This window comes from Cicer arietinum, chromosome 4 (assembly GCF_000331145.2).
Source record: "Cicer arietinum cultivar CDC Frontier isolate Library 1 chromosome 4, Cicar.CDCFrontier_v2.0, whole genome shotgun sequence".
Taxonomy (NCBI): domain Eukaryota; kingdom Viridiplantae; phylum Streptophyta; class Magnoliopsida; order Fabales; family Fabaceae; genus Cicer; species Cicer arietinum.
In genome coordinates this window covers 745,234-756,604 of record NC_021163.2, presented here as the reverse complement: position 1 = coordinate 756,604, position 11,371 = coordinate 745,234, and the positions used below count along the sequence as shown (strand labels likewise).

Here is an 11,371-nt window from a genome sequence, read left to right as displayed (position 1 = left end):
AAAGAGTGTAATAATTTAGAAACTAAATTGATGATTTATTCTTAAATTTATAAAATTATGTGTTGTTTTTCTTTAAATGTACAAGATTTACCCTGAGTTGTTGAAGACAGGGTTAAGAAGGGAGGCTGATTAGAAGTTCGAACCAGATTAAGAACTAAACAAGTACAAGAACAAGAACATAAGATATCATCCAATATTCCAATTAGAAATATGAATTTGATTCAATGGCGTTTTCATAAATCAGGTATCTGGATTTTATTATCATCAACAGACATGATTACCCACTCTACATTATGAAAGGAAGATACAAAAAGTTAAGCTTTTCCGATCATTTTTAAATACTGAAATGAAATGGTGATAATACAGGCAAGACAAAGATAAATGACCCGAGACTAAATATCCAAAGAATCTTACGGCCAATCTTCTGGAGAGACTTTTTCACTGACTGTAGAACCAAATCGTGGACCACCTTTCCTATGTGAAATAAGATACTCAATGGGGTATCCCTTCAGCTTATGGGGAACAATTCCAAGATCATTGAATGTCAAAGCTGCAAATTTCATCAAACAGAAAATGTCGGACACAACATATTGAAAGATAATTCTATAATCAAAGCCCTTGTGATAAAGTAGGGAACTCACCATTTTCTGAAACTACGGTATCTGTTGCAAAAGCATGGATCTGATCCAGGTTGAACATCTCAGGCTTGGGTAGAGGAAAGGGGACCTTATTTAATAATAATTCCCTCGGTGTTGCCAATGCCTGAAATCAATCATGACCACACAATGTTGGCATATGATAACATCAAAGTGACATAATTTATCCTCAGTAAGAAACTGAGCATCCCCTCCCACAAGCTGTTAATAACGCACAGCTAAATTGCTGTTCAGAAAAGAATGTACAGTGAAAAGAAAAAGGGACCTTGTACTAAAATAACAGAAGAGGACCAAGTAATAGATGTCTTTCAAATCACAGATGAGATTGTGAGCTACTAACACAGATACCACCAAAAAGCACATTTTTTAAAAAGCATCATTTTGTGTAATAATAAAGGCAGCAAAGTTCAAACCTAGAACCGGTTGCATACTAACCAAACTCCTTGCTACTAAACCGATCCTAATGGCTTCCCCAAATAGCATATAAAACACAGAAAATTAGCACTAAATACAAATTTATACGTGTCTTTGACTAATCTTACTTCAACAGTGGGGAAGATTGCCTCGTTACCAGAAATGACACCCCAACCCAACTACATGAACAGTATACATTAAGAAATGAATTAAGCGTGCATGAAACTCAATAAATGTGAGAGTCCTAGAATTGTATTGTATATAAATATTGAAAGCATAATAATAACCCTCCAAGCCAAAAAGATGTTCATCCATGACAGTTCTTTAGTACGTAGACAAGCAATCAACTAATGAAGAAGTGAGCACACCTTTGCAATGGGAAGAGGCACATTCACATATCTAGGCCATTCTCGAATCACGTCAAACATAATATCTGCCTGCATTTAACATAAAAAGATTCTGCATTGTTAGAGAAATACTATTAGAGTGTATTGCTGTGATGTTATGCTCGTGCAGCTTGTTCTAGAAGCTTCTGTCATCTAGTTAAGCAGTTAGTGCTGTCACTAATACTCTTGAGTCAGTTGGATAGACTTCTCAACAAATACTCTAATCACTGTACATTCTGTAATTTCAGAAACAAAAGGATTACAAACACAGATATAATTTTTCTCAGTTTTGCCAACTTGCCCTCACTTTCTATCATACATCATTTCACTGATTTCTTCCAATATTTTTAATATCTATTGTTTTGACAAGATATGCACAGATGAAAGGATAAGTCAGAGATTACCAATTCATGCACAGTAAAGATCTCAGGACCACCAAGTTCATAAGTCTTTCCCATGCTAGTGCCATCATCCTTCAAGGCTGCAGTAAGTGCGGCGGCGACATCAACAACATATACAGGTTGGATTCTGAAATAATTGCAAGTCAGAAAAAATAAGAAACACGAATTTCAATGCCAAGAGGAAGAACCACTATAAATACGATTTACTTTGGTAGAAATATTGAAGCTTAGAGTAATTGCTTGATAGATTTACACATACTTTGTGTTCCCATTCCCCATCAATGGAAGAAAGCCATACTTCTTTGCATAATGAGCCCATTGGTTTAAAATCCGGTCTTCTGTACCAATCATAACAGCAGGTCTCAAGATCGTAGCCTGTAAAGGTTGATATTAAGAATTCTACAATTAATTCTCATGCCAGATACCAAAGCATGACGATCATAATATTTCAACTGTATGTATGCAAATATTTTCATTTCACCATTCACACGGAAAATAATGTATGTCTATTTTGTTACCAGATATACACAATCCATCAGTGCTTAAACAGGGCAAAATATACTTACTGAAGAAATTCTGAAAAAGTAGCAAGAATGCTATCAAATTTCCTTTTTACTCAATACTCACGAGACAGCTAGATAAACCCCAAAACCTTACAAATAATGAATCGATAACTTTTAATTTACTACTTGTTCGTAGAATAATAAAAGCCAAGACCAAGACAATGAAGAGTCAATTGGCAATTGACCGGGGTGGTAAAAAGTATTATTGATTGGTCATTAGCATCTATCTCTATCGTTCAGGATTTTTTTTTCTTTCAAATCCTTAATCATTTACCCAAAAGCCTATCAAAACAAGAGACAAAAATATATCCTATATTTGTTAGGCTTCAAATGTAAGAAGATCATTAGAGAGAATAGTTGCTCCTTTTACACATGAAAACAGAACAAGAAACTAAGTGTACCTCAGGTAATTCTCTTAAAATTGCTTCCTCGGCAGCTGCTTTACATCTAAGCATCCTGGAAGAAGATGAAGGAGATGCACCTAAAGAAGAAACTTGAATGAATCGCATGATACCACCATGCTCTTTGGCAATCTGCATCAACTCAGATTATTTACTAATACAAATATTGAATATCAGATCAAATTAGGAAATTACAGATATTAGAATAATAATAATAAATATCCAACCTACTGAAACCGCTTTGAACCTCTGAACTGAATATTTTCCTTAGGTAAGCTCATAATTCAACCTACTGAATTATAAATTTTTTGAATGATGCAATAATCATTTTGGAAGACTTTCTTTTAAAATAGTTAAACTCAATCCAATCAGGAATGATTAGAAAACATAAGAGTCAAAACGCAGTTTGAGAGTCACGCTGAAGAGTTTGGACATGTTCCATATTTGATGCTTGGCATCATTTTTAGTTGACCAGATCTCATAATAATACACAATCGATTCTTGAGAAAACATTATGGTAACTATGTCAAGATGACTTTATTATGCCCCTTTCTCTCATAACTTCACGAACATCCTAAATTTCACAGTTAACAGCGTATTTTGATTTTTATCAACATTGGAGGCTATATTTAAATTCATTTTCTTTTTGAGATTTATAAATGTGCTGTTATTACTTATTATTGAAAATAAACATCAATATACAGACATGTAAGCCAAAAAAGAGTTCTTATATATATTTAGAGAGAGAGAGAGTAGTGAGTAAGTGATTCATGATTTAAGAGTTAAGACATTAACATGATGATATAGGATGAGAACAAAATTACAAAATGTGAAAGAACATGCCTTTGCAAATTTCTCGGCCATGTGATAGTGCACTTCCTCAAAGCTGTAGTTTCTTGTCTCATAATCCCTTCCTGCCAACAAACAAATATGCCGAAATGAATATGAGATTATGAGACAAAAAGTCACATACTCTGATATTCATAAACATTCAAGTGACAGTATTACATGAGATGCATACCCAAAAGATTGATGACAACATTAGCCCTAGCCATTACAGCTTTAACTGAACTTTCATCTCTTGGATTGTATTTCATGGGAACAACCTGGGTATATTGACCACTGGAAGATTAGCACAAATACGGAATGGAAATAGCCCACGAACATACCACTACTTACTTTCCATTCATATCAGGTAGAAAGAAAAGGCAAAAGTTTTGGACATATTAAAACAATATCAAATGATACCTGTCCTAAATCTCCCATCAGCTTGAGATGACGAGGACAATCTTCAGAGCCTCGGAAAGGAACTAGGATTTGAGATCCCATTTTGGCTGGAAGAGGGAAACGGCATCCCCAAAAACGAGCAATAAAATATTTAACTTTTGTCACAATATTCTGGTAAATTTTCTTTGAAAAAATTATACAACCGACAGACTTACCAAGTTGTTGGACAACATATCGACCAAGGAATCCAGTCGCCCCAAATACTGTAGCAACAATACCACTGCACAAGGAATTGCTTTCAAGCATTACTTTAACTGTCTACCAGCCATTTATAAGAACAATACTACTTTAAGACAGATCAATACCTTCTGAATCCTATATTCACTCAAAAAACCAATGGAAGAAATAGAATTTGAGGCAAGTAAAATGGTCAGAAGAAGAATTTGATCCTCAGCACGTTCCTAATCTTAAGGTTAATAAACTATAACTCATACTACAAGAAGATTTTTCAAAATAACCCTTTTAATTCAATCAGAATGCAAAAGAACAAAGCCAAACACCTCCCGAAGACAAATAAATCCTAGCCTTTAAACTGCAGACCTACATTGAGATTTGAGAATGGCACAATAAACGAGAAACATCCATGATACAACTTCAAGAAGACATAATATTAAGAATCATGAACTGGTGATAATACAAAAGATTATTTGTAGTGTCTATTCCTTCCTAAACATGCAAAATCAAGCTACAGTTGCATCCAACTAATCTTACAATGTTTTCACAACTTCATGAATATCAAATCGAACTAAGCAACGCAACTTCATTTCTTGAAAACTTCATGAGATTTTCTGAAGTGCACAAACTTTATCCAAACCACACAAATACTTGAATGCAGGGCCTAAAATTAACAGTTAATGGTGAAACCATTAGCAGTTGGCTTCACTTGCCAGCTATGAAGAATACTTAGATACTTAGATTCAGAGGAATCATTTATAATGCAATCCTCACATAAATAATCCTAAGATAATGAATTATGTCTTTAATAACAACTAGTTAATCCTTTGACAACGAGCCTCACAAAATAATTATAAGAGAGATCCTTTAACCATTTGTCTCAAAGAGTAAAAGATCTAATTTAGAGTAAAGAGTGTCCGATAAGTGTTTGGCAGAGCAGGTGTCGGCTCAGTCTCTTGGCACGCGTATTGTGTATGAGAAGTGCTGGTGTTTGAAACCAAAAAAAAGAAATTAATTGGACACTGTTAGCAGGTGTCTAACACATGTTCAAGGTATATCTGAGAAGTATTGGTGTCTTAAACATGTCTGACACGGTACTTTGGAGAGGTGTTTATGCTTCATAGCTTGCCAATCCTTATTAGAGCTGTAGTTTTTCTTTGTTGCTCATGCAAGTCCAACAAGGTCAAAACACTGGGTCTGCATCTATAGCAACACCCTTAAATGAAAACAAAAAAATATCAGACCCCATTTATACCACTCGTACATCTCGCTACATGAGCTGATTCAATAAATCAAGGACTTAACCATTTTCATTTCTTTCAACACTAGACTTCCATCAAATTCAAATACCTCAAGAGCTCAAAACTCATATAGAAATATTTAACTAAAAGCGCTTCCTTAACAACCTAATTTTGTTACTGGAAAATGTAGGACCTAAACCAACAGAAATGAATATTTTTTGTTGTCAATGTCAATCTTATAATGAAAATTCATAAAATAAAAATTGAAATAAAACCTAGAAAAAAAAATGATGAACGAATGAGAATTGAATGATAAAGGAAAGAGAGAATGCGATTAACCTGACAGATGATCGTCCACCAGTACCCTTGCGGACGAGGTGGCCAACGCCCTTGGTAGCCACGGTGGATACGTAACGTTCGTGATCCACACCATAATCTGCAATTACGATTACCTTAAGTAAATTAAAAAGCTAATTGAGAAGGATGCATTATAATTCATAATGGAAGATGAGTTAGTTAGTTATACGAACAGTGATCGGAAATTGGATAGATGGATTTGAGCGAAGTTGAGGACTTGAGTGATTGGTGCCCTAAGCGCCTCGTAATGGCTTGCATCTTACCGTTCCAAACACAACGCAAAACAACAGAAGCAACAAGAGAGAGAAGAGAGAGAGGGAACACAGAAATGCTATTATGCTACTATGGCCGGAGGGTGCACGCCAGCGTCAGCGACCAACTAGGCTACTACTGGTATATTGGGCTCCGTCTTGCATTTGGCCCAGACCTATTAACACCTCTTTTATTCTTATACACCCCTTCAGTTTATTTTTTCAAACATACACCCTCCTTCAGTTTAAAGTTTTTTTCTTCTTCTTAAAAATATATATGTCAAGTTAACTTCCACAAGCTGTATTGTATTTATTTCTTGAAATTTAAAAAAAAAAGTTATTTAGTTGAAAATATAAAAATAGAATGAATAAATAGAGGAAAGTTGGTATTTTGGTAGCTACTCCTATTTTTTTTTTTATAGATTCTCTTTACTAGAGGTAATTATATTTGAGACGTGTCGGATATTAAATGTGATTATCTCTTCTAGCATGAACATTCGAACTCAGGTTCACCACGTTGCAGAAGTCTAACTTTTTCTCCTAGACCCAACTCCATTGGTTGTTACTCCTGTATGTTATATTCCCTGGAAATAAAATATTTCCATCCTTCGAAAATAAATAGTATTATCTAAGCATCAGTTATATGGCAATAATAATTGTATTATGCAAGTATAACACGTGAGAAATCTTTGCTAAAGGCTCTTGAAAGCCTGGAGGAAAGATTCACATTGGAGATTGGAGATGGCCATATTATAGCTTCTGAAATCAACCATATGTGACAAAACAGCCTTTGTTGCTGGATAGTCATGACTTAAAGGTACAAGATTTGTGATATTTGGAGGTGTTATATACTATCATTCCCCCCAAGTATGTTACAAAGAATTTTAAATATTCAACCATGCTTGTGGAAGATATTCCTGATATTTGAGTGTGGAAGCCTTGTATTTCAAGCATGTAATATTCAGAAGTGAATTATATGATATATAAATTATATTATCAGCGATGATATATGAAAACTAATCAACCAACTATGCAGTATCCATGTAGGAGGCAGAGGATGGAGTCAAAATTTCAGCTTAGAAATGCCCTTTATTCTGAATTACTCACTGCTAATAACAAAACTGTGGAATACACAAAACTAGTTCCAACTCTACATTTCTCTAAGCAAAAAACCTAACTCCTCATTCCCGAAACTACTTTATTGTACATAATTGATCCCAATTCAGACGCAGACGCCACATGTTAACCTTCCTGTAACAGCATATCTTGCTTCTAACAAAGCATGTCAACCGTGCAGGAATTCATTCCTCAATGTTTCTCAAAAAGGATGAATCAAATCATAACAGTTTCAACTTTTGATTGACGCATGTGTGTGTTCGTTTTGTGTCTCTGCCTGTGCCAATTGCAGCAGTGGCAGCAACGGAAGCGTCATCACCATTTCAACTTTTGGTTTGTTTTGCACTCTTGCTGCTGCTATCTCTGAAGGTTCTTGAGCTCTTTCCGCTACTAACTGGGAAGTTTTTCGTGACATTTTCAACTTGTTTAAAAATCCGGTATGCCACTTGATCGCGATGAATATTCAGTCACCAACTTCAAAAACATGGATGACCTATCTTCTAATAGCCGCAATGGAGTGTCAAACTCTGCAACTTGGCCTGCAAAAAATGTCAAAAGTTAACATCATGAGCACAAAGTACATGATGAGATTTCAACATTTAACTTGAAAGAAATTGTTTTATTATTCTGTCAGAAAATGCAGAAAGGCTAAACAATACGTACCGTCACTGAGTACTAGAACAAGATCACTGTCAATAACAGTAGGAATACGATGCGCAATAGTACACACAGTGCAGTCTCTGAACTCTTTCCGGATAACCTTCTGGATAAGATTATCAGTAGCAGTATCAACAGATGCTGTTGCTTCATCAAGTACAAGTATCTTTGATTGCTTGAGAAGAGCTCGGCCAAGAGAAACAAGTTGACGCTGTCCTACACTCCAATTATCACCATTTTCTAGCACTGAAAATTTGAAACAAATGTTAAGATAGCTACCTGTGACTCAATATTTTACCTTCCCTTTTTCTTTTCTGAGGGGTTGGTGAAGAGAATATACAGGAAATATTCCAGTTTTGGGGGGCTTCTTACCTGGTGTATCGAGCTTTTGTCCTTTCTCGCGGATGATATCTCCAAGCTGAGACTTATCTAGTGCCTGTGAGAAGTTAAACTCAAAGAAATCAAAAATAGAACAACCACCTACTCCTACTTGAGGTAGTCATTGTTAATCTTTGGAGTCATTATTACACAAACCCAGTGCAATTATTTAAATGAAACTAAGTAATATTACTATACTAACCTCCCAAATCTCTTTATCAGAATGTTCTTCAAGAGGATCCAGATTACCTCGAATGGTGCCTTCAAATAAGTTTGGATCTTGTGGTATGATACTCAAATGGTTCCGAAGGTCATGAAGGCCAATCCCTGAGATATCAACGTTGTCTATGAGAATACTCCCGGTTTCTGGTTCAACCAATCGAAATAATGCCTGAATCAAAGTTGATTTGCCACTGCCAGTTCGTCCAACTATTCCAATCTTCTTCCCACCAGGAAATGTGCAGGATACTCCATGAAGCACCAAGGGAAGATTTTCCTGGTACCGAACCTTCAAGAGAAACAGTAGAAGGAAATGAGGTGGATCATCACCAGAAAGATCCAATTGCAGTTGAAAAATCATAATAAAGATTTTGATGCAAGGCACATGGCCAAGAGTTTGCATAGACTCTAATCTTGTGTGACAGAAATAAAACATAAGATTCTTCCAGAAAGAAATAAACAATAAAATGATTAAAATCGAAATTAAATACAACAGAGTATAGGCATGGACTACTTGGGTCTACATAAAGAAGTGAAGAACAAAGAGCATACTTAATTTAAAACTGAGATGGTACCTTCAGATCAATTAGTTGGATTGTCCCATTCTGGGGCCATGAGGATGGAGGGCGAGAATCTTCAATAACTGCTGGCGCCTCTCTAGGAATTTGACTGTACTGATAAATTCTTTCAATAGATATAATTTTATTTTCAAGTTTACAAAAGCTAAGTATCCAGCGAGACAAACGTCCATTTAAATTCAGACCATACGTCACAGCAAGTCCAGCCATGCCTGAGCAGAAAAGTAACAGTGATTAGCAACAGAATATTGTTAGATATTTGTGAGCATAGGAAATTAATTAATCAGAAGAAAGAAAGAAAAAAATACTCACTAGGGTCTATACTTCCACGGGGAAAGCTCACAAGTAATACCATGCAGAAAGAAAATACAAAGGTCGAAAGTAATTCCATGCGCAGGCAAAGCCACTCAATAGCTGCAATACTGCAGAAGAATGGTCGTGCGAAACAATCCAGAAGATAGAGGTTCCTCTTCATGAACCTTTTTTCGTGTCCAAACCCTCTGATGGTTGCTGCTCCAGCAATTGATTCACCAAAAAGTTGTATAATTGGAGATTTTTGAATGCTTACAATACGTACGAGTTCCCTTGAGGAAGCCATGTAGTATTTCTGCAAGGAATTAGTTCATGGTCAAAAATCAAAATATAAAACCACAACACAGGCAAACACAAAGATGCAATGTATTATTGGAATATTTCTAGTCCTTTGTCAATGTATCTTCTCTTTATGATAAATGGGGCTTATTTTATCCTTCATGGCTTGATTTTTGGCTAAAGAAATCTTTTTGAAAAGCAGATTGAAAGATGAAAATTTATGCTGCAAGATCTCTAACTACCTGCATCCACACACAAATAATTGCCATTGGTATTACTAGGAGCAAAACTTGCCATGTAACTTCTGACATTACAGCAACAATGCCAATAAGCTGTATCGTTGATGAAGCAAACCCTCCAAGTCTAAAAGGAATGTCAAGATCCACAACACTTTGATCAACTGAAACCTGAGGGAATAAAGATAATCCATTATATGATGTAGAAGGACAAAAAAAAAAAGAGGAAGGGAAAAAACAAGAAAACTAACGCGATTCAGGATCCTTCCAGCCGGTGTAGAGTCAAAGAAAGACATTGGAGCATGGAAAATACTTCTAAGCATGTTGAAAAAAAGCTTCTGTGCTGCTGCTAGACCGAATGTAGCCACAAGAACAGCCCTTACAAATATGAAACATGAGCTTCCAAAGGCAAGGGCCATGTAAACAAGAAGAAGAACTTTGGGAGTTACTTTCGGTTGGTCTCCCTCAGTTTGAGGATTCGCCCAAGCCATCCACCAATTGCTGGAAATCTGAAGGAACTGAAATAACGTTTGTGCGATGATTATGAGGGGAATCAATGAGCCTTTATATGCTGCAGCCATGTAAGACAAGTACACCTTCATGTTGACTCTACCTCGTACCCTCTCCTCTTCCTGTACAAGCTGTTTTTTCTTTGAGCGTTTTGCCTTCTTCTTTTCCTTAATTGCTGTTGGAACTGATGATCCCTCTTGAACTTCCTTTGCCAAACTATCAATATCATTTATAGAAGAAATAGATTTCTTACTGGTCATAATAGATCCATCCAATGACTCATTTTCATCTGAATCATCTGAGGAGTGAATAGGAATGTCCATAGCCTCTATTGCTTCATTGTGAGCTGAAACTAGAGATCTAAAATCCGTTCCTGCTTGTAAAAGATCATCATATTTTCCTGTCTGTATGACTCGGCCTTCTTTAAGAACCTTCAAAATTGAAAGAAAAAAGTAATTCAATTGAGCAAATTATTTTCACTTGATATAAACCACAATTTTAAGACTTACGTTAATAAAAGGATTATTCCTATAGTCTTTGAAAAAATTAAACATCATTATAGACAAAGATAAATAAGACATGTTGGCAACTGAAGAAATGTAGCCATAGTTGAAAATAATGTTTTCAAATATCAGTAATACATTCAATTACCATAATGGCCAACTGATACGATCATACGAGTAACGAATTTGTCTCAGGAGGAAGCTGCTATAAAATAGAACAATATCGGGCTTCACTTCTGAGCCTTTGTGGGCACAAATCAATTTAATATGGAACCGAAAGTCATAATTTCCTCAAGACTTGTATTACAACTTTCAACGTCTCGTGTCATATCTTATATATAACAATAATGTCACAAAGTCACTCCTATATTTCACACATGTTTCCCTACAATATCTCTACAGTAGTAAAGAAATGAGCGTGGTGAACATCAACCATATAATTTCCTCATGAC

At 35.6% G+C, this 11,371-nt stretch overlaps 2 protein-coding genes across 2 annotated transcripts in view; both read right to left on the bottom strand.

Annotated features, from left to right (window-relative positions):
• Positions 1-179: 179 nt before the first annotated feature.
• LOC101514558 (NADH dehydrogenase [ubiquinone] 1 alpha subcomplex subunit 9, mitochondrial) lies at positions 180-6,243 on the bottom strand. The gene is made up of 12 exons (XM_004494997.4): positions 6,054-6,243; positions 5,863-5,959; positions 4,264-4,328; positions 4,070-4,155; positions 3,843-3,927; positions 3,665-3,735; positions 2,822-2,953; positions 2,117-2,232; positions 1,861-1,984; positions 1,439-1,507; positions 642-762; positions 180-550 (listed from the first exon to the last, which is right to left on the bottom strand). Exons 1-12 carry the CDS (start codon positions 6,136-6,138, stop codon positions 411-413), a joined length of 1,191 nt encoding a protein of 396 aa, XP_004495054.1. The 5' UTR covers positions 6,139-6,243; the 3' UTR covers positions 180-410.
• An 898-nt stretch (positions 6,244-7,141) lies between these two features.
• LOC101514243 (ABC transporter C family member 5) overlaps positions 7,142-11,371 on the bottom strand; it is a 7,965-nt gene continuing 3,735 nt past the window's right edge. The window contains exons 4-11 of the mRNA XM_004494996.4: positions 10,158-10,847; positions 9,913-10,077; positions 9,392-9,686; positions 9,077-9,291; positions 8,485-8,790; positions 8,277-8,340; positions 7,911-8,150; positions 7,142-7,786 (exon numbers count right to left, since the gene is read on the bottom strand). Coding sequence (XP_004495053.1) covers positions 7,674-7,786; positions 7,911-8,150; positions 8,277-8,340; positions 8,485-8,790; positions 9,077-9,291; positions 9,392-9,686; positions 9,913-10,077; positions 10,158-10,847 — 2,088 coding nt within the window. The 3' untranslated portion in view covers positions 7,142-7,673. The remainder of the gene's footprint in view (positions 7,787-7,910; positions 8,151-8,276; positions 8,341-8,484; positions 8,791-9,076; positions 9,292-9,391; positions 9,687-9,912; positions 10,078-10,157; positions 10,848-11,371) is intronic.